This window comes from Cyrtonyx montezumae, unplaced genomic scaffold (assembly GCF_038088225.1).
Source record: "Cyrtonyx montezumae isolate F1298 unplaced genomic scaffold, pur_monq_1.0 scaffold_2, whole genome shotgun sequence".
Lineage (NCBI taxonomy): Eukaryota > Metazoa > Chordata > Aves > Galliformes > Odontophoridae > Cyrtonyx > Cyrtonyx montezumae.
In genome coordinates this window covers 11120961-11142986 of record NW_027071936.1, presented here as the reverse complement: position 1 = coordinate 11142986, position 22026 = coordinate 11120961, and the positions used below count along the sequence as shown (strand labels likewise).

Below are 22026 nucleotides of genomic sequence, written 5' to 3'. Positions count from 1 at the left end.
CATTGCTGCTTGTATTTTACCTGTCTTTTCCTGGGTATTTTAATTATTTACTGCTTAATGAGTAGTACTGAGATGAAGGTTCATTCAAAGCTGCCCACTCACTAGGAGAATTTTTTTACTTTAAAGCTTTGCAAGGTCTTGGACTACTGCAGCTGAACCAGCAATTGTCATCATATTAAACTTTCCTGGAGGCTGTGTTTCCTTTTAATAATTGTTAGAGGAAACAGTATTTCCAGAGGTGACTTCTCTGCGACTGATAGTTGCTGACAGTAAAGCTGTTGTCAGTGGGACTGCATTTCCACAGCCATTAGGAGTAAAGTGTTGAAATCATGTGCAAAGCAAACATCCAAAACTATTAATTAAAATATATCTGACACTCCAGAGCACGATAAACTTCAAGTTTGATGAGATCTTAGGAAGTCATGTTATTAGTCCAACTTGCTACTCAAAGCATCATTTTGATGTAGAAATCTCCACAATAGAATGCTGAAGATTGCATCAAAAATATCGTTACTGGAAGCTGTGGAAAGTAAGTGGGTCGAATCTGAACAAAATCTAATCACTAAAAAAATTATTTAAACTGAGGAAAGCCTTTGAAATATGATATCTCCCACGCACTCTTAAAATTGACATCAGATTTTCTCACTGTGAGTTGTGGCAATAGATCCAGAGAGAAGCCGTGTATCTCAGAGAAAATCTGTGAGAGGTTTTATGTAGAGCCAGAAGCAACTTAAGAAGGCCTGGATCCAACTGTGAGTTTTGAGGGTACAGTGGCTGATGTAGTAATTGGAAGAAAGTCAAGAAGATACTTGTTCTGGGCACCTCTACAACAGTACCCATTCTTCTCATACTTCTTACGCTTTCTTTTGAGAACAAGAAGTTTTTTCAGAACAGCTCTTCTGGTAATCTGCCCTTCAGTTAATTCCAGGTTTTTCTCTTGCTGCTCCATAGTAAACTATCCTCAAAACTGCTGTCATTTCAGCTGCCTGGGTGAGACTCTTTCTTCTTAGCAGCTTTCATAACAGCAGCAGGGGAAAGTATAAGGAAGCAAACAAACAAGCAACCACAGACATTAGTGTTATCCCTAGCTTGTGAGGTGTCTCTTGGCCCTTTAAGCAGTAACTTTTAAAACATTTTTTATATCATAATATGATGATATGCTATAATATAACACAATAAAACTATAGCTAGCATCTCAAGGGAGGTGACTCTACTCCTGTCTTGGAAGACCCTGCCTGCATTACTGAGTTCAGCTCTGGGATCTCCAGTATAAGAAAGATGTGGACTTGTTAGAGGTGTTCCAGAAAAGGGCCAAAAGGAAGATCAGAGGGCTGAGGACCTCTCCTATGAAGACATACTGAGTTGTGATTCTGCAGTGTGGAGAGAAGGCTCCTGAGAGATGTTACTGTGGTCATCCAGTACCTAAAGAGGGCCTCCAGGAAAGTTGGGGAGGTTCTCTTTATCAGGGTTTGCTGTGGTAGGACAAGGGGTTACAGTCTTAACCTAAGATAGGATTGATTTCAGTAAGATATTAGAATGAAATTCTTTACTATGAGAGTAGTGAGGCACTGGAACAGGCTGACCAGAGAAGCTGTGGATGCACCATCCCTGGAATTGCTCAAGAACAGATTATAGGGGGGTCCTGGGCAGCTTGGTCTAGTGGAACAGATCCTTTCCCTATGGCTGGAGGGTTTGAACTCACTGGTCTTTTAAAAAGGTCCCTTTCAACTCAAACCATTCTTGAATTTTATGATATTGTGACCAGCCCAAGTGTGAAGATCAGAATATGCTCTGCCTACTAGTTTGTTATAGGTCTGTGATCTTTGAACGGAAATAATTTAGAGCTTCAGGAGACTAGACTTTATATATACTGTATATACGTGATCTAACTCTCCCTGGATTCCTGTGTTTTTATTTTTCTTTTTGGACAACAAATACTCAACTAATATCGCCAGAAGTAATGTATCGTTCTTTCAAACCCTGTAGTTTTTGTTGCAGGCAAGGAAGCATAAAGTACTGTGTTTTTGCATTGTAGTGCACCAAGGCTGTATTGAGACTACATGATGCTCACTTTTCCTCACATCTCCTTACTTCCAAGCCTCAAGCCTTGTACTGCTCTGATAATCTTTCAGTTCATTGTGAGCTTCTTATATTCTTGGGAGAAATCTTTTGGTGTATTTTCAAACTGGGAAAGTGGTCAGAATACACCATGATGAGCCAGCATGTCCATTACAATATTCTTTTGAATTTGCCTATGTCATATGGCTCAAATTCCTTTTGTCATCTTTCTGAAAATTGTAATCTCCTAAAACAGTAGATGCAAATAACTTTTTACCTTAAAAGTGTTTACCTTGATTCATATCTGATGATCAGTTATGTTCTAGAGAGACCTTGTACGAACTATAGAGGAGAAAAATGGTCTTAAATCTTTTCTGTATTTTTTGTCTTGCTTTTGCATCTTGCTTCATAAGCTTGTGTTCTCAGTGACTTCTGTACAACTCATTTTATCTCAGGAGTACAGGGTGATTCAATTATTTACTGAGTAAAAGTTTTTTTTAATAATTCTTGTGAGCTTTCTCTTTCTCCCTCCCGATGTATCCCACTGAAGGCTTATAAGCTCTGTAGAGAGTGGCGTAATTTGGAAACTGCAAGATTTTAAACTACTTCAGCCTGAATAATCCTAGTGCAATTATCATAGGTAGGAAATAAAAATGATATAAATAGTTCAAGCAGTTAAACTGAAATGTAGACCTATATCTTTAAAAATGATAATGGCTTCCTTTTTGCTATCATTGACTGGTATTTCAAGTAGATTGTAAGTCCACGTGATACGGTGAAACAAGTGGTTACAATAGATGTCCTAATTTTAGACTAGAACATGCTGCAATATACATAAAACTTTATTGTTCCTTTCAGTTCTTGTTTTAAGCTGAAGTGGACTATTCTCTGAAGTTCTCAACAAATAAACATTTGTTTAGAACGATTTTGAATTAAACGTGTTTTTTGTGTCTATGTTAGTACTCCTAACAGCCCTGTGACTTTTTTAGCAACAGTTTCTGTGACATGATTTTCGTTGGCAAATGTACAAGCTAGTAGAAGCCATGACACTGGAACAGGTTGGTCAGTGTGTTTTGCAGATCATGGCATTTTAAATTACGTGTACGCTACTGGAAGCAGTCTGTAGAACTAATTAACTTCTCACCTAATTAATGTCAGCATTGTTTATACAGAACTCCAGACAGTTTTGCACTGCATTTATTTATTAAACCATGTTATACAGATCTGCTATCTTTAAACTCTATGTTGAAAACTTCATGTTTGTACGCTGTTTTCTTAAGTGAGAGTAACTTCTTTTTTTTTTTTCTTTCTCTCTCAAGTAATCAATGCACTGCTGAATGAGTTCATTTTAATGCACTCAATCATGCCTCTAATGTTTGTAGCTTACGGGCGCAAGCATCAGTAATGCAGGAATGTTATATGGCTTTAGTTTGGGCCATTTCATAAAATATTCATGGAATCAAAAATGTGCATCAAAATAGCGGCTGGGAGAATTACATTTATGTGCCTGCTTTTATGGCAGCTTCACATTTAAACCCATTTGTGTTAATATCTAGTCAATCTTTCCACTCAAAAAGAAAAAAGAAAAAAAGAATAAAATACCTTGCAAAATAGTAGTCAACCTTTTGATTGAAATTTGTCCAAAATATCTGTTTTGACATAACAAATGTACATTTCTTGAGTGGGTTTTAGGAAAGGGAATTTTAGAGGAAATTTTAGGTAACATGAAAACATTTCTCTTCAGAATTTACAAAATTACATTGAGTTCTTTTGGTTGAATGGAGAGATCTATTTTTTTGTTTGTTTAGAAACTAACTCAGTTCAGTGAAAACTGTAGCACAAATCTTTGTTCACACATGTATAGTTGCTGCATTATTTCCAAAATATGATAGCAGCTGAGTAATGTCTTTTTTATTCATGTAATTGTTTAAAACTGATGCTTTACTCCTCATATTATATTGTGGTAGTTTTTATCTCCTATATAAAAGATTAGACTTCTGCTGATAGTTATTTTTTGATATGTCCTAAGTTCCACTGAACTATAATACTTCAGCAGTGGTAGTAGATACGTTGTAGGAATTTCATTTCTTGTTTTTAATTCCTTCATATAAGAGGAATAAGTGTCAAAGATTCTCGATCTCCATTTAGTCCATTCTGTATGACACTGGGAAGAAGTAGTATGTAGTTGCTGTTCATGTTGTTAACTGAAAATAGGTATGCTGTTTTTGCATAACATTTTGCAAGTGGATTTTTCAACTGTGAATATATTAGAGACACCTTCTAGATGTTCTCTTTGAATTCTTAAATTCTCATGGTATACTTCTACAAACTATTTGAAATTATGTTCCTACTCATTTTTTTTCTATTGGGAACAAAAACCATTTAAAACTCTGCCTTTCCACTGAAATATTTTTATTGTCAGCAGTGTTTTGTAGCTGTCTTATTCTTTCAATATTTTTCAAGATTTTTAGATAACATCTACTTCCTCATCTGTCTAAAAGTTACAGTAGTTACATGTTTTGAGATCAGAATTTACTGGTGAAAGCAATTCCAAGTGAACCTACTCATTAAGGTAATTAATCCACCATCCTCCTGAAGACAGTATTTTCTCACAAGTATTTGAAGTTGCCATAAACATTATGGGTTAAAGAAATAGTCTGATATGTGATTTGCTTATGAGGAGGAGAGATTTCAGGTTATTTTGATGGAGGAGTGAATTTCAAAACCTAAAATGTTTTATCTTCCATAAATCTGAGAAGTCTGTGTGTTGAAAATTGGTAGTTGAGTCTTCAGTTAGGAATTTTCCTGCCAAGGGCTTTCAGGCTCCATCTCTCTCTTGCTTAGGGAGTTCTAGCAGCTATTTTTAAAATCAGTTGTGCTGGAGTTTTCTTTTTTTTTTTTTTTCCCCTCAGCATCTTCTTTTTGGTGTGTCTGTAACCAGATAGTTATTCTTTTCCTTTACAATCTCTCTGGGCAGTTCAGTGAAACTAAATGTGTTTTACTATAGTTCCATTTGCATTCTGCCATAAAAGAATATACTTCTTTTTTTTTGAAGCTTGACGTAGATAGATTTTTCTCTAAAGAGGTTTCACTGAGATCTGGTAAAAAGAATGCCAGGTCAAAGCTCTTATGGTTAGGTCAACTCTTAAGAACTATGGAATATGTGGAATATATGAGTCCAATTTCCAATCTGACAGAAACTTTCTCAAGGGTATGCTGCAAGTGGGGGAGCATGGGTAAAAATTAACGTATCTGATAGTTCTCCTAATCTAAACAATAGTTCTGAGGAATGCACGAAGAATGTGTGTCTAGTTAACAACAATGTTGTATCTCTAAGAGATTATATTTAAGAGTCTTACAAGAAAGATCCTGTGTTTAGTTTCAGACTGCAGGCCAAGGTATTTTCTCTTCACCATGAGTTTTCTGCTTCCCATTCCTATTAGAAGTTTTTGAGTTTTATGTGAATCGGTCTCTCTTATTCTAGAGAATCCATTACACATGTAGTGAAACTGGAACACAAATACGTGACAATATCCTTTAAAAAGGACAGTCCATTTGTTTGTAGACTTGGGAGAATTCCAATGAGGACTTCATTCTTGTGAGTATCCAGGTGGATAAAATGCCAACTCTATTAAACTTAAATTCATCTCTCCGTTCTTTGTTACAAGAACAACACCAGCTTTCATGATTAGCGTCTAAGATATTTGTTTAGCAACTTGGAAAACTCTGTTTCTATTGATTTTTGAGTTTTATTTGTGTTGAGATGTTAGTTGAATAGACAGAAACCCGAATAAAAATTGGAAATCTCTTTAGACCAGTAAAATGTTTTGATTTGTGTTTAGTAAGTCTGCATGTCTTTCTCCTGCTACATTTGTTATCATTGAATCCTTTAAGTTTTTTATTATAATTTTGTTTTGCATTTCTGTTTGTACAGACTTATGTCAGGTATGTGTTATTTTCTTAAGAATATGTATATGTTTTCCTGTCTGCTTATGGAGCTTTCTAGCTACTGTGCCAATAAAAGACTTTTACCTATGTTTTGGGCCCTTTCTCAGCCCTCAGCAGTGGTGAAATCAAATAATACCTGCTGTAGGATGTCCTCCTTTTCATCTGCATTTCAGTCCTCAGCACTTTTTCTTGCGTCCTCTGGGACTTTTACATGTATCATAGTTTGCAGATACCTAAAATGATTTTTCTGTGACAGTTATGTAAGTTGAATTAAACCTGCTTCTTTGAAAGTCGACTTTCTTGTGCTTGTCAATTTTAGTTGAGCTCACTTCAATCATCAGAAAAGCTTAATATGAAAATAAGTTTTATTTTATTAAAGCTAAGGGTTATGTTTTATATTACAAACTGGAAAGCATGGTTATAAAAGGGTAACATATGCAAAAGACAAATCTAAATTAAGCTTAATAAGAGGAATCTATCACAGCTGTTCTACTGCCTTAGGTTGGCTGTGGGCCTGAGAAATTAGCTTCCATTTTGCCTTACGGTGCTTAAAGCAGGCCAGTCTCTAACCTTCTCTCTCTTCCTTCCTTACCAGTAGAAAATAACTCTTTCATCTTTCCTTCTTACTTTTTCCTGGTTCTTTTTGTAATCTGAATGCAGCACTTTAAACAGTCTAAAATAGTAATCATTTCTTAGAGATTGTGTTTCAGAAGAGGTGTAAAGTGCTAAGACTTGTGACCTTATTATTTGTTGCAGCTTTTAATACAAATAATAATTGATATGTTAATGATCTGTAGAACAGAGTTCCTCCATCACAAACATACAAACTGGATACATCAATGCTACCTTTACATTTCTACTTTGCTGTAGAATATTCTTTGCAAGAACAATGCACTGGGTTCAGGTTATATTTCATATATTGAGTCTTCGCTTATCTGCTTACTAGTCCAGAAAGCTTAGATATCTTCAAAACCACATGTAAAAAGCTAGCTGAAGCTAGGGGTGAAGGGGGAACTACTTAAACTTGTGTTCCAGGGAATTAGACTTATTTTCACTTAAAGATGTTTGAGTAGCTTAGATTTGAAGATCTTAAAGTGTATCGCTTCTGGCTCTATACTTAATGTCTTAGTGGTTCTTGCTCTTCCAATAATCTCACTGCATCTACTTTCCAGAGCTAACCTACTAATAATTCTTAATTATTTCTTTCCATCATAATTACTTACATCAGTTCTTTTTGAGCAATGACTCTTTTCTGTAGTTTATATACACTTATTCTCCATTCTCCTCTGCAAATATTTTGGCATTTTCATTATGGGAAAAAAAAAAAAAAACTTGATAAACATTTTAAACTGTGACTGTACATGCATGCATGCAGGGTTTTTTATTTTTTATTTCTTTTAATATGAGATCCATAAAGGTTATCTCAATGAACCTATAACAAATGTATTTTCTAGAAAATTCTAATATAGCATCCTTAGGATCATGTACCCCCTAACACTGCAAATCCACTAAGGAAACTAATTTAAAATGTTAGACATTAAAATAATAGTATTACTGGCAACTTTTCCAGTGATCTCTAAGTTAATTATTGAAGATTTTTAAAAAAAACCTGTGAATTGATTGAGATGCAATTGACTTTCTAGTAAGAAAATGATAAACTAATAACTTATCAAAATGTTGTTGATAACACTGGTTGTGCTTATGAATGACATTCTTCAGGTAATTTCATGAAGGCTGCTGAGCATTATGAAGCATTTTACCAACTAACAGAAGGCTCAACATGGAAGGATGAGACAGGCCGCACTTACAGTTCACTGGCGTGTGAGCATCTTTGGAGAATTTACACATTACTAGCAGACAAAATGCTAGAAAACAAAGAACAACAACAGGCCATCAAAATGTTAATAAAAGCTACCAGAATGGCAAAAAACGGTAGGTGTAAAATAAAATTTTCATGTACTTTTATTTGATGGGCATGCTATGATTTTCTGAAGAGTCAAGTAGAAATTGTCAAGTGTCCAAGTGAGTGATTATTTCCTATGGAAGTCAAAGAAAATTGCTATCTATACACTTCCAGGTCTCACTAAAGCAAGAGAGCCTTCTTGCTGACAACGAAGTATCTTTCAGATTTCTGAAAGCTTTATCTCCAAAAAGAACCAACCGTGTGGGAGTAATGGTATAAAACCATAAACCTATAACCAGCAAGTGAGATTTTGGTTAACAAGTCACTGCTGATTTTACAGTTCTTGAATGATATTGTCTGCTGGATGAATGCCTTTCGTTTTACATACTTACTTAGTATTTGCAAAAAACAATTTTCTGTCATAACCAAGTAAGATGTATTTTTATATCTTGGTGTGTATGATTACTTTGAAACCTGAAAACTTTGAAACAAAGATAAATGACAGAGGTAAGGGAAAGGGAAAACTTAATGCAGTACAAAAATATCTAGGTGTTGTTTAATAACCTGCAAGGTTTGACAGTGCTTATGTAATTTTTTTAAGACTACACTGTTAACTGTAACTGTAATCCTTTCTTTAGGAGGTGATAAGAAAATGGAAGGAGAAGCTGCATATTCCTTAAGTTTAGTGTATCGCTTTGCTGGAGACGAGAAGACAGCATTATCAGTAAGTTTATGTTAAAGTTGCTTTATTTTTCTCAGTGCCTTTCTCTTTATGTGCATATAAAGCAATTTTGCCTAGTTTTACTTAGGTTTTATTCGATTATGATTTTTTATTTAAAAAAAAGCAAACTTAAATTAGCTTGATTCGGTGTATTTGTGAGCAACAACTAAACTGTCAATCTGAATGTTAAGCTTTTCAGAACGTATGTAAGAAATATGAATTGCTTTTGACGTGAAAAGCGGTAGTGCATCTCTTCTGATGATGCATGAGTTCAGGCTCCACTTTTCGTGTTTCCTTTGAGCCTGCCACACGTTCAAAGACAGTGCAAATCTGTATGTGACAACAGGGGAAGGAGTGTTTCTCCACTTCTTCATAGGTCAGCAGAAGAAAGATAAGGAGCAACTTGATTTGTCTGTCGTCAGAGCGATGGTAGTTTTCAATGATCCTCTTAAACATGGGAAAACATGGGAAAACCATATTTGTTTGGGTATGTTTTGTCTGTGATTACTGCAGTTTCTAGTTTGGACAATAACTGTTTCTTTTTTAGTTTCTTTGTCCATGGAGTGACTAGGTTTTTCATTAATGAGTGAGTTGTATAGAGAGTGTTCTTTGTGGCTTTTGTTGTGGTAGTTTATCTTTCTCAGAGAGACCAACAGAAGTCATGGAGTGAGCTGACTATGAATTTTCATGTTGCCTGCTTTGCTCCTATAGGACGTGTTCTAGATTTTTCTTGAAATGTGCTTTTACGTTCTTTCAGTGATTGGTGACGTGATTTTTCAAAAAAAGTTTGGACCATCGTTGTATGTAATTCTTCATTGCTGATTGGCTTTTCTTCTGTCTAAGTCAAATTCATTCTGGAAAGTAGGATGTTTGTGCTGTAGATAGTGAATTTCTAGTCAGAAGTCAGAGAGCCTGCTCTTACTCAGCTGTAGCTGAAGTTCACAACTGAATATGAGAGTGTTCAGTATGACAGATTGGTTTACAGTTGTTTTGTGCTGAAGTTTCATCTGCATTGTTTTTTTGACCAATAAGTACAAAGATACTTTTACCTGAACAACCTTTCCTGTTATCTTTCTGGGAGTCAGAGTAAGTGGTGTGCATGCTGAAGAGCAACAGTCAGAGAAATAAATCAGATAAACAAAGCCTGAATGTGACTTTGATCTCTCCATCACAGTATGAACTCATTAAAGAGCAAGACCATACAGTCTATTTAAAAAGGATCAAACTACCCTTGAAAGTATCAAAAATACTAGACATTCTGGCACTGTGTCCTCGGGGTCCATTTTACTTAAATTTTATAGTTACTTTTTTCCCTATATTGCTCCCCCATGCCTTCTGCTAAAAAGTTACAGGAATCATTTGGAAGTTTCATTCCTTTTTGTTGTGTGCAGGGATTTTTGTTTGTTTGTTTGTTTGTTTTTAAGGAAGATTCTGGAACCTTGAGTTTTGTAATGTACTACTATTAATTTAAAATGTGTACATAAAGGGTTATGCCTTTAGTCTTAAAAAAACACCTGGAAAGCAATATACGTTTTAATCAAAGGGGAAATAAACTCTCTGTGGTACAAAACATAAATGGATAAATTCTATGAGGCTGTAAAATGGTGTTTTAACTTTAATGAAAATATTAATAATTTGCAGAATGAGTTAAGATTTCAAAAATCTTGGCTTCTCCAATGAGGTTGCATAACAAACCCATGAAGAATTTTCATTCAGAAAGTATATTGTTCATTATGGGACTGAGAAAAAGTGGAAACGTTTTCGCTCCTTTTATCAGTAGTAATCGTCAGTACAGAGAGCAGTAAAATATCAGTGGTTGACAGTGGTGTTGAACATAAGTTGTCTTCGCTCTCCAATTAGAAATCATTGCCTAAAATTTACCCTTCTGTTCTCAGTTTAATGGTCTCTGTATCCAAGGGGAGCTCAGATGCTTACGGAGATGAAATCATTGCATCCCATTCCCAGAGGACCACTGGTTATCATTACACATAACATGCAGACAATACTGCTAGGAGCCAGTTTGCCTCATGGTAATATGTAGTTCATCACCAGCTTCTGTAGCATGCTAAAGAGGTCTTGCCACACAGCTTGGGACTACTCGGGTGTAGACTCAGGGGTCTCAGCAGTTATTTTCCTGCTTTGCATCAGTTTTCATCTTCTTTATCCTTTTGTGCTGTGGTTCACCTCAGGCAGTCTCCTTCTAGGGGAATTTGAAAGGAGCAGCTGTTACAGATACTATTTCCTCCAATTGTTGCCACTTGGTTCCTTTTGCTGCTGTGCGCTTTGCTCCTTCCCCCAGCACACACACACAGTAGCATGCATATAAACCTGTTTGTCTTTCATTCATGTCTTCTAGAGTGGAGAAGCATATGTTCAAAATATTCATTATCTGATGCAGTAATTAAAGGTTGAAATGATTAAGCTGCAGCCTATTACATCACAAATATGCAGTCACTTTGTATTGAATGGGCTATGTTTGTTGGAGGAGGATTTTTTGTTTGCTAGGCACTTGATGTATAACATAATTTCATTTGGTGCATAATCTGTATAAATTAATTTAATTTTATTTGATACATCTGATGGATTCTGGTGGACCTACTCAGGTGTAAAAACATAAATATATCCAAGTTTAAAAGACTGAGTAATAATTATATTCAACATCAGTATAGTAGATTCATAATGTTTTTCATATCATCCGATTTATAACCAATATTATTAGATTTTCCCTGGAATGTGACACAAAATATTAATAGATCACAATATACATATTTTATCTTAAGCATTATAGATTTTTTTCAGAGAAATTTCTCCATCTAGACTAATCTTAAGAAAGAACAAACAGTAAATTTCACTTTATGACTCACATAACAAGCAAAATATTAACTGAAACAATAGCATGTCATTCAAAATCTTACATAAGGCACTGTAATGTAGTTCTCAATGTGGGATTTTTTAATATACTGGGCTTTTAAGGGTGTTTCAAATCTTGGACATCAAGGGCTTTTCTCTATCAATTAGTTGCATCTCACACGATGAGGAAAGCTCCAGCTCCTACACCTTTTTGAACATGTGTTTCTTTTGAAGTATTCCTTTATTTTGGATATTGAATCCTGTGTCTCTGTTATGTTACATATTCAGATTGAAGGAGCAGTGTTCTCGAGTATTGCAACTCATGCCAAAATAAATGTGGTAATTTATGACATAATGCCACGTGCATCAATTGTCAGAATTATGGTATACAAGCCACAGGCATAAAATTATCAAGAAAATTTATGAACTTATAAAGGCATCTTCACATTCAAAATGACCCTATTAAAGTAATCAGAGGTGATTTATGACCATAAAGTTAATTTTTGAAAAAATCTGTATCAAAAAACCTGAAGATTTTAATTCATGCTAGTAGAGAGAATATAAGTAAATGTACTTGGAAGGCAAATACTCTGAAGTTAGTATGCACAGTATATTTCATCTAATTGTTTTTATTATTTTTATTTATTAATATTATTATTTTATTAAACTTAATGATATAGGTAATGGCTATATGTCTGTACGCGTTTACAAATCAATGAGGATCATAATTAGTAAAAGAGCTCAAAAAAGTAGAACTACGTTATTCTCTTTTTTCCCTGTGCATTGTAAAAGATGATTTAGAAGAGTGAGAATAATTTCTTTGAGGCTTGCTTACTATTCTATTGCCATCCTCTCCTCTAATAGGAGACTCAACTTCAAGACACACTTCTGCAAGCAGTGTCAGGATAGAAGACTGAGTTGAGATCTAAGCTTTCACTGTTGTCACTGCACTTAAGTGGGGGCTCACAAAACACATGAAAAGATAGTATTTAATTGAAATTATTTCAAACTTCCTTTTTTTTTTTCCATCAACCAGTTTGGCCCTTATTCATTTGTAATGGATATTTAGCCATTCTGATGCTGCATAACTTTCTCAACATAGAAAATGTCATGTTTCTTAAACTTGTCGTGTACAAGTTTAAGAAATACTCTCATAATTCCTAGAAGCTTCTCTTTTATTGGAGCAGTTTTAATTTTTTTCTTAAAACTGTGCTTATATAGAAAATCTGTACTCTTTTTAGCTAAGGAATAAATGTCCGGACAAATACCTGAGTCAACCTTGACTGTAAGCACTTCTGACTGATCCTGACAGTGGACTATACGCTGAGAAATGTTTTCTTCTTGAAGGTGTGAGATTAGTGAGCCACTTTTGCAACTAATTTAATTTATGGTTTCTGGGAGGTCTTACTGCTGCCAGACATTGATGGCACGAACATCCCTGCACTGATGATGCCGCATACAGGCTGCTGTGCCCAGTTCTGGGCTCTCCACTTCAAAAATGACAAGGATCTCCTAGAAGGAGTTCAGCAGAGGGCCGCAAAGATGATAAAGGGCCTGGAGTATCTCCCGTATGAGGAAGGGTTGAGTGACCTGGGTCTGCTCAGCCTCGGGAAATAAGACTGAGAGGGGATCTGATCAACGTTTATAAATATCTAAAGGGAGGCAGGAGGCAAAGGGATGAGGCCAGTGGTGCATAGCAATAGGAGAAGGAGCAATGGCCTAAAGCTTGTACAGAGGAAGTTCTGTACTAACATGCAGAAGAACTTTACGGTAGGGGTGATGGAGCACTGGAGCAGGCTGCCCAGAGAGGCTGTGGAGTCTCCTATAGAGATATTCAAGACCTGCCTGGTTGCCTACCTGTGCAACCTATTGCAGGGTGCCTGTTTTAGTATGGGGTTGGAGTCAATAATCTCTTGAGATCTCTTCCAACCCCTGCAATTCTGTGATTCTTTGTGATTCTCTGACAAACTATATTATATGAGAAAAATTAGAAGTGTTACTAAACTTTACCCTGTCAAAATACATTGCCTCGAGTGCTGATAGAAATAAGAAATAACAAACTGAGCTGAGAATACTAAAGAAAACATGAAACTTCAGGAAAGAAATGAATGTCTGATCGTTTAATTAGGTTTTTTTTTTTTTTTTTTTTTGCTGTTAATTTTGCACTCTAATTTTTAAAGAGGAAGAAAGCTCTGATTTTTTATTTTGGATATGAAAGTTAGTCTCTTAGTCAAGGAAGGATTTCTTCTATTGGTTTATTTTAGATAATTGTTTTCCTATCTGAGCCAGTTTCTTGAAAACTTGAATAAAAAATATATCCAGTAGTTCTGAGATTGTACTGACATTGTTTTCCTTCAGTACTTTTCTGTATGCCACACCAACTGGCACCTTGGTTATATGATGTCCGTCATAATTGCCTTGGAACATGGTATTAATTTCCTTCTGAGCCTGTTGTTGAAATTACATTTTGCTTGGTTAATGGCATCAGAATAGCTCCCCTCAGTAAACTGGATTTCTGTCAAGACAGATGTGCAGTAAGAATACACTTTGTGAGAAAACAGTCTTAAATGCAATGCTGTTGCAGAATTACAGTTATACGATGACCATAGAGCATAAGGAGCAAGATAAAAATATTTTAAAAAGAAAAAAAAAAAGAGGAAATAAAAAAACACTTGTTACTTCATGCATTACAAGACAATCAGATTTTCAGATTATTTCCATGTTTTACCATAGAAACAATGAATGCAATAACGAGTTATTGTTATTAAACTTACTCTTCAGGGGTATCGTATTCTCTAAGACTGGCTTCTAAAATGCCATAAATATGTGGACTTTTATCTCAGCCGCTGTGATTTCAGATGTAATCATACATACACCCCAACAGAGAGCAAGAAGGTAGTGAGCTGAATCTTTGACTGCCCATTCCTTTAAATAAATCTGTAAGACCTTTTGTAAATTTTAAGACTGTGTTATCACTGGTGCTCTCCGGAATCTGAATATGAGTTTAAAACCTCAATTTTGGGAGCTATGTGTGGAGGACATCAATTAATATGTTTGTTTTCAATCCCAAAATGGTATGCAAGGGGTTGGATTTATGTACATTTGTAAGGTTTATGTAAGCTTAGGTAAAACATATATATTAAAAATCCTGAATTTAGAAATCGTAGAATTTATCAAACCTACAGCTCTACTTTTTGTAAGATTTTGCAACAGGATATCCATTATGACACGTTTTATTACTACCTTATACATGCTTGCACCTGTGTACATGCACAACCACCACGAGTTTGCAGAAGTGGAAGAGCTAGAGTGCAACATTAATAAGAATTTAAATGCTGAAGCATGTAAATAATAATAATAGATATTACCATAATATCAAGAGAAATATTCATAAGACTGCAAATCTCTTCCAAAATAGAAAAAGCTAGCTACTATTTCTGGACTCAAAGGAAGCAAAATTAACTTCCTGGATCTGACCTACTGAGCATATTAAAATGTTGAGGACAAAACTATAAAAACTCTGAATTTCTCTGCAAATGAATAATATCTTTGCATCCATTTTTAACCAAGAGCTGGCCGCCCCTCTTTTGGTGCAGCTTAGGATACCGTTGGCCTTGTGGGCTGCTAGAGGTTACTGCTGGATCACGTCCACCTTTTCAACCATCAGGACACCCCCAAGTCCTTCTCCACAGGGCTCCTCAAAATGAGTTCTTCTCCCAGACCATATTCTTATCTGGGATTGCCCCAACCCAAGGGCAACACTTGGCCTTGTTGAACCTCACTGGGTTCACATGGGCCCACTTTTTGAGCCCGTCCAGGTCCCTCTGAATGGCATACCTCACTTCTATTGCATGAACTGCACAATGCAGCTAGATGTCATCAGCAGACTTGCTGAGGGTACACAGTCCCACTGATAAAAATTTTGGCAAAAACCAGTCCCAAGACTGACTCCTGGGAATCACCATATGTGGCTGGCCTCCAGGTGGACATCGAGCCATTAAAAACTAGTCCATTTGTCTGACTGAGGTTTTCCTAAAATTCTAACTGCCGTCTACTGAAATGTAATAGGTGGGATTTAGGCAGACATATTCCACTTAGTATGTTGAAATTTCTTCCTAGAGTAGCTACTTGTTTCTTTTTTTGTTTTGTTTTGTGTTTTTAATAGCTGTTGATATACACATTTTCCTCTGTTTTATTCCCAGAGAACAGGAACAAAAAAGACAAAGCAGTACAATTGTATGTTAACGAGATGCTTAGAAGTTATTTACTTCATCTACTTTAGACTATATTGAATTTCTAGCTTAGGTGTGCTAAACTTAGGAACCTGGAAACTGTTATGATGAAGGGACAGTTGCTTCACATCTAAGTTTTTAGCTTATAATGTCTGAGAAACAAGAACTTCCAGCAGTGTGTCCATTCGTGTTTTTACATATATTTATAGCTTGGGCTATAAATGGATGAAAAATTCTATAAGAAATGTTTAATTCTATTAGATAATAAACTTACAGAAGTCAGGCTTTTTATACGTTTTGAGAAATGGAGCGCTTGTACCCACGTTATACAAACTTGGGAAATGCAAATATATTCATAATCTGTGAGGCTTTGTTTTCCTTCATATGGTTTAGCTGAAATGAACAGGCTTTTAAAAAATTCTATAAAGTAAGGCTTTTTAAATTAAATTGGTTTCTTATGTTGGTATGGTTCAAGTTGCAGCAATTTACTTATTAAATGCATGTTTAAATTTCAATACGATCATTTCCATTGACTTCAGACTCATATATTCAGGTGTAAACAAATGCTTGACAACTTTGCTTGATCAGAACCATCAAATCCTGGTCTTGATTCAGTCATCTAAAAGAAATTAAAACTTCTCAGATTATTAATCTATCAAAGGATAAGTTAAAACACTGAAGTTTGCCTGTGTAATACCTAGAGCTTGCTGCTTCGTTATTAGAAGCAATTTGTTTGCCGCTTTTTCTTTTAGCTTATGTATTATTACAGAACTGATCAAAAGAATTGGTAGCAAAGTGTGAAATAAATTGTACTACTAAATAAATCGATTTAACATTCCTTTGTGCTTTAAGTGATTTTAGTAATATTAATATTTAAAATACTTCTGTCTGAAATCTTTTTATGACTACATATAGCAATAATGGCCACCATTTCATTCTGCTGTTTTTCATAGTAGAATATTACATAGTAAAAATTGTAAAAATACTATCTTTTAGCACTGAAATGGATGCAAAAGATTTCAAGTGGATATTTGCATGTATATGATTCAAATTTTATTCAGTCAACAAAAGCAGTCCATTAATCCTCTTACTACATTTCTCACATGGGTTCAAACTCCAAGAATATGAGGTTTTCATCTGATTGAGTACTTTCCCCTTACTTCCACATATTTATACAGAAAAATGTGTTTTTAACTGACTTACATTTTTAATGCCCTCCTGTTTGTATCTGCCTTTTTTTTTTTTTTTTTTACTTTTGTGTAATGCAAATCTAAGGATTTGTTTGTTTGCTTTTAACTAGGATAACTTTTGTAATTAAAATATCCTTTAATGAGTAGACTTAATATGTTACTGAGCATGAAGGAGAACATTTACAGATCCTCTGTCTAAAAAGTAATGAGCATCAAAGCATGCACATGCATACAGGATGGTCAGTAAGGTCTTAGGAAGCTACAGCAATCTGACAGTGTGGTACATTCATGTGGTCACAACAGTGTGATAAAAGCAATCCAGACATCTGGATCACAGTGATGCTATATGAAAACATTTCTGAACAATTCACATAGTTGCACTTACCCAAATTTCCAATCTTGTCCACCCTCTTCTCCTTGATTCTTCCACTGCCTTTGTCTTTTATGTAGTTGCAGAATCTAATTTTTCCTTTTCAAGTCACCTCCATCTGCTTATGTGTCAGAGTGGCCCTCATGCCACACATCATATTGAGGAATTCTCAAGATGAAGGGCTGTATTCACATCACTACTTCTGTCTCAGCACTGTTTCATGCTTGTCACTGCTCGGCACTCAGCGCCACACTGGCTTGTTTTGTCAATAATCATTTATTTGTTGCTGGAATAGTAGCAGCCATTACATCTGACCTCCCTGTTTCATCAATTATGGATAGATTATTGGATGTGAACATCTGCAAAAGCTTGCTGTTGAACTTACCTCCTGGCTGGGATTAGATCAAGTATTAAACTGTTGTTTATTGTCAAGCCAAAACTCTACTGGGAAGCCAGGGAATTCCAAGACTAGCAGACTCCCATCAGCAAGCACCAAAAATTGTTTAGTATTGCCACTGTTTCCCATAAGATCGTGGCCATTTATTATTTACACTTATTACTAGTTGTTATAACATACTTGATAAAAGCTCTTGGCAGGCGTAGTGTTTCCAGCTATTGTCACATCTGTCAGGATGGAAAGGATACATAAACTATATTTTCCTCTTATATTGCCTTTAAAGGGTAACAGATGAAGCTTCTTCACTCCAGACTGTTAAGCCACGCTTTATTTTGAAAAAAATATGCCAACAGTGGCTGGTTTGAAAAAACATTCCTGTACTGAATGAAGATTACAGCAACCTTTACTAAAATAATGTTTATTGCAGGAAATATTTCGAATCGTACAATAATTAGAACCTAAAATACCTGGCTTTGACATTTGCATAGATTTTTTACTCTGAAGGAACTGGCTTATTTTATTATTATTATTTTAATTGTAATAAAATTCTTTTGAGGTATGGTAAATAGTAAAATGATGACGGTCTTCCCACAGAAGTTGTAGTTAGAGAGAATGAGTACTTCACTGTTAGTGGTGCAGAAGGCCAGAATTAATATCAGTAACGCAGAAGTTAATACCAAAGAAACAAATAAGGACAAAAGTTAACATTCATTCAATCATCCATACATTTTCTGTTTTTGAAGTTTACTGTGCAGAAAAACCAAGCATTGAGTGAACCAACTGCTGACCTCATGAGATGCAACAGAAGATAGAAATGGTTCTGTGGAAATGAAGTTTTTTAATGAGTTGTTTTTATTTACAGACCTTTCATTCAGAATTGAAGCAAAACATCTGTATTCTGAATGCTATATAAAGTATACGAGAAATACTTGATCCAGATTCTTTGCTGGTATATTCTCTTCATAGACTGTTAAGAAATGAGTGAAACGTTTATTTGTCTCCCCAGGGCTTTTATGCTCCAAGCAAATATAGATAGGAATAACTTGAAGGTAGCATTGCTGTGCAAGTTCACAGAGCTTCAAGGTAAATATTACACTTGATGGCCAAGTATAACAGGAGAGAAAAAGGGGTGGATGGAGCAGTTTCTTCTCCAGCAGTGTCGTTCAAACAGCACCTTAGTAATAGCCATCTCTGATCAAAAGCCTGTGCTCTGGGGTGAGCAATTCTGGCAGTTCAGGGACTATACTCCCTCATTCTCAGCGTGGCATCCAGTATTAGTATACCTTAACTGTGAGCATACAACTGGAATATTATATTACTTCTAGGTGATTGTTATGCCGAAGTACAGCTAGCATTTAACAAGGTAAGGCCTGCCATTCAATTGATGTTTGTATGTTGTTTTCCTGGGATCAGTAAGTTCTGCTATAATCAATACATTAAATGAACGATACAATTTTCTTATTGATGTTCAACCTTTCGCACGCAGTGTTTTGTCCAAAGTTAGAATACTTCTGGATTTGCATTGTGAAGGTCTTCTTTGTTCTGACTCAGAAGGGCCACAGGCATGTACCCACTTGAATTATGGTAATGAGGGCTGGGCTGGTATCAAGATGTTCTCAAAATGTAGTCTAATTCAGTGTATTATTGGTCAAGGGTAAACACTGATCCAAAAAATAAACGAACAGAAAATTATGGAAGACAATTCTTTTAAATTACGTTGTTATTCTTTTCTAAAAATGTCCTCTACCTCACGTACAGTAGTTGTCACATGTATAGGAAAAATAAAATGGCCGTTTCAAGAGGAAATTTGCACTCAACTTTGAAAATATGAAGAAAGTAAAACTGCTCTAATTTTCTGTAGAGTACGTGTGTGTCTTTGGAATCACCTTGCAAGTGAGATAGGTGAAAGCAGTTGCAGTGGAATGAACGCATAGGTCCTTTCTGTTATGCAGACACTTCAAGCTCCAAAACTTTGCAGTTTGGCCCCTACAGTGAGTTCAGCGTAGTACAGAAGTTGGTTCTAGGAAAGGTAATTGTGACAGAACTCTGATAGATTTTTCTCATGATCTGTAGCAGATGTATTGCAGAATGTGCTATTAAACAATATCCATTTCATTTTTAAATATGCATTTATTGGGGAGCTACGGGACAGAGTTCACTGAACTGCAAAATGCCTATGCATAGGTCAGTATTGTTTTTTTATTTTAACCGAATGGTATAGAAAAGAATATTTGGTGACTGTTAGGGTGGTGTGTTTTTTTCTGAAAATATATGAGGTACTAAGTGGTATGAGGCTGGCATTACTTGATTGCATTTTCTGTCTACCAACATCTATTGTTGGTTCTAGAAAAAAACGTTGTCAGATGCTGCTACCCAGGCTGGGCCCTGGCCTGCTACTGCAATGCCTGTCAGAAATCATTAGCTAGGAATCTCTTTGACTAATGTTGTGGTAGATTGTCTGATTCATGATCAAGATCTGTAAATGAGGCAGAAGCATCTTTACTGTTCACCAGCCATGAAATGGCTAAACACTGTTAGATTTTCAGAAATCAAAATAGATGTGTTTCCAATAAAGTTTGACAATAATATCAAGCACAAAGCTGAGAGCAGAACTGTGGTTTTGAGTTTTTTGAAGTTACAGTATTATAAATCAATTTTATCCCATCACGTTTTTGTCAGAGTAATGTTTTTTACCAAAATGATAAAGTACTGCCAGTAACATTAATCTTATGTTGACTTGGACAGATATTCTTTATTCAGCGTATAGTCATACCTTCAATTTTTACTCTTTCATCCGTTATCCCCAGATGTACATATTGAGGTTTAGCAAAGCCTGCATCCTATTTTGTTAATCTTCAGTGTGTGGCAACGAGGATGTTTATGTGTCTATGTATGTATGAAAGGACTGCAGGTATGACAACAGCAAAAACAACATTTTAAAAGGTGATACTCTGGGAAGGGGCAGATCTGAGGGAGAGGATGGTGTTAATGGCATGACCACAGGAGGATGATATGGCAGAATGCTGAAGTAACTGAAAAGCAAATCTAGGTCTGAGATCTGACTGATGTTTTTCTTAGCCAAGGAGGTAAATGTGTAATTCACCACTATGCACAGGATTAGTGCAGGAGCTATTCCACAAATAGGAACTAGTTTGGGAATTTACGCTCGTTACTTTGCTTTATTTCTGTGCTGTCATGTTGCTGTAGCCACAGTAGACTTGCAAAGAAACAGGAGTTGCTGTTTTTGTAATCTAACTGCTGCTTCCACAGCAGCTGTCCTCCTTTCAAATGCACCCATATCCAGCTGCTAAGAAAAAAAGAAAAGATAGCAAAACAATTATACAATGCTACTTCAGATATTTTAATTTCCTTTTTGGAGTAATAAAAAAATATTTTTCAACCGTTTTGCACCTTCCACGTTACAGATAACAGTTTTAAGCGCCATCTAAAATTGTTGTTGTATGTAAGGAAAAGAAGAGCTAAACACTTCTCCAAACCTTAGAGAACAAATTACTGAAACTCAGTCTTCATTTCTGTATTGGATTTTGATTTTCACTTTGTTCTTTTAAGCTACAGTTTATATTTTTTGAGGCACTCCTTGTTCTTGGTCACACGGGGCCAAAAAACCTAATTTGCAAACATAATCAGTGCAGATTTAATAGTCTTTATTTTGTCAGTCTTTCCTTATTTTTTCTTTCTAAGTCAAACCACACTTTATTTTAATTGATTCAAGTTCATATACAATGAAGTTTTCCCACAGGTTGCTTGGACTATCAAGTTTTCTTTGAAACAGTATGGTAATTTTGCAAGAGCTTCCTTTCTCAAAACTCTTGGTACATGGAAAATAAATAAATAAATGAATACATGTTGTTCCGTCGGTAACCCTAAATCTCTGCAAACTCTTGACTTTTTGAGAAGGCAAATCAGCTAGGTTTGTATAACATCCAAGCCTGCTATTTTAGATGTATATTAATATTACAGATTCTTATGTAGTTCCATTCAGTATTTCTTTACAGTTTTTATTTGCATTTCCTTACCAGGAGAAAAATTACCAAGATGAAATTTTAATGTACAGCGTTTACCATTAAATACTGGAGCAGAAGTGTGTTCCCTTGACTAGTAGGTTTTTGTTCTGCAGTCTAAATCAATTTTTCCATCCTTTATGCAACGGTAGTTGTATTCCATAAGACCCCAACTGCAGCAAAAGTGCTCATTGATTATGCATATTTATGTCTCAGCATTAGTTATTGACATCTTCCACCTCTTCCTTGGATGTTGCTATCTTCTGCACAGGTAGGCCAAAATGAAAGACTTGATTCTCACCTACTCGTATGTTTAAATGTAGAACAGCATTCGA

The 22026-nt window shown here is 35.5% G+C and overlaps 1 protein-coding gene across 1 annotated transcript in view; it reads left to right on the top strand.

Moving 5' to 3' along the window:
* TTC29 (tetratricopeptide repeat domain 29) overlaps positions 1 to 22026 on the top strand; it is a 245828-nt gene that overhangs the window by 159071 nt on the left and 64731 nt on the right. The window contains exons 10-11 of the mRNA XM_065736041.1: positions 7726 to 7938; positions 8548 to 8633. Of these exons, the coding sequence (XP_065592113.1) occupies positions 7726 to 7938; positions 8548 to 8633 (299 nt within the window). The remainder of the gene's footprint in view (positions 1 to 7725; positions 7939 to 8547; positions 8634 to 22026) is intronic.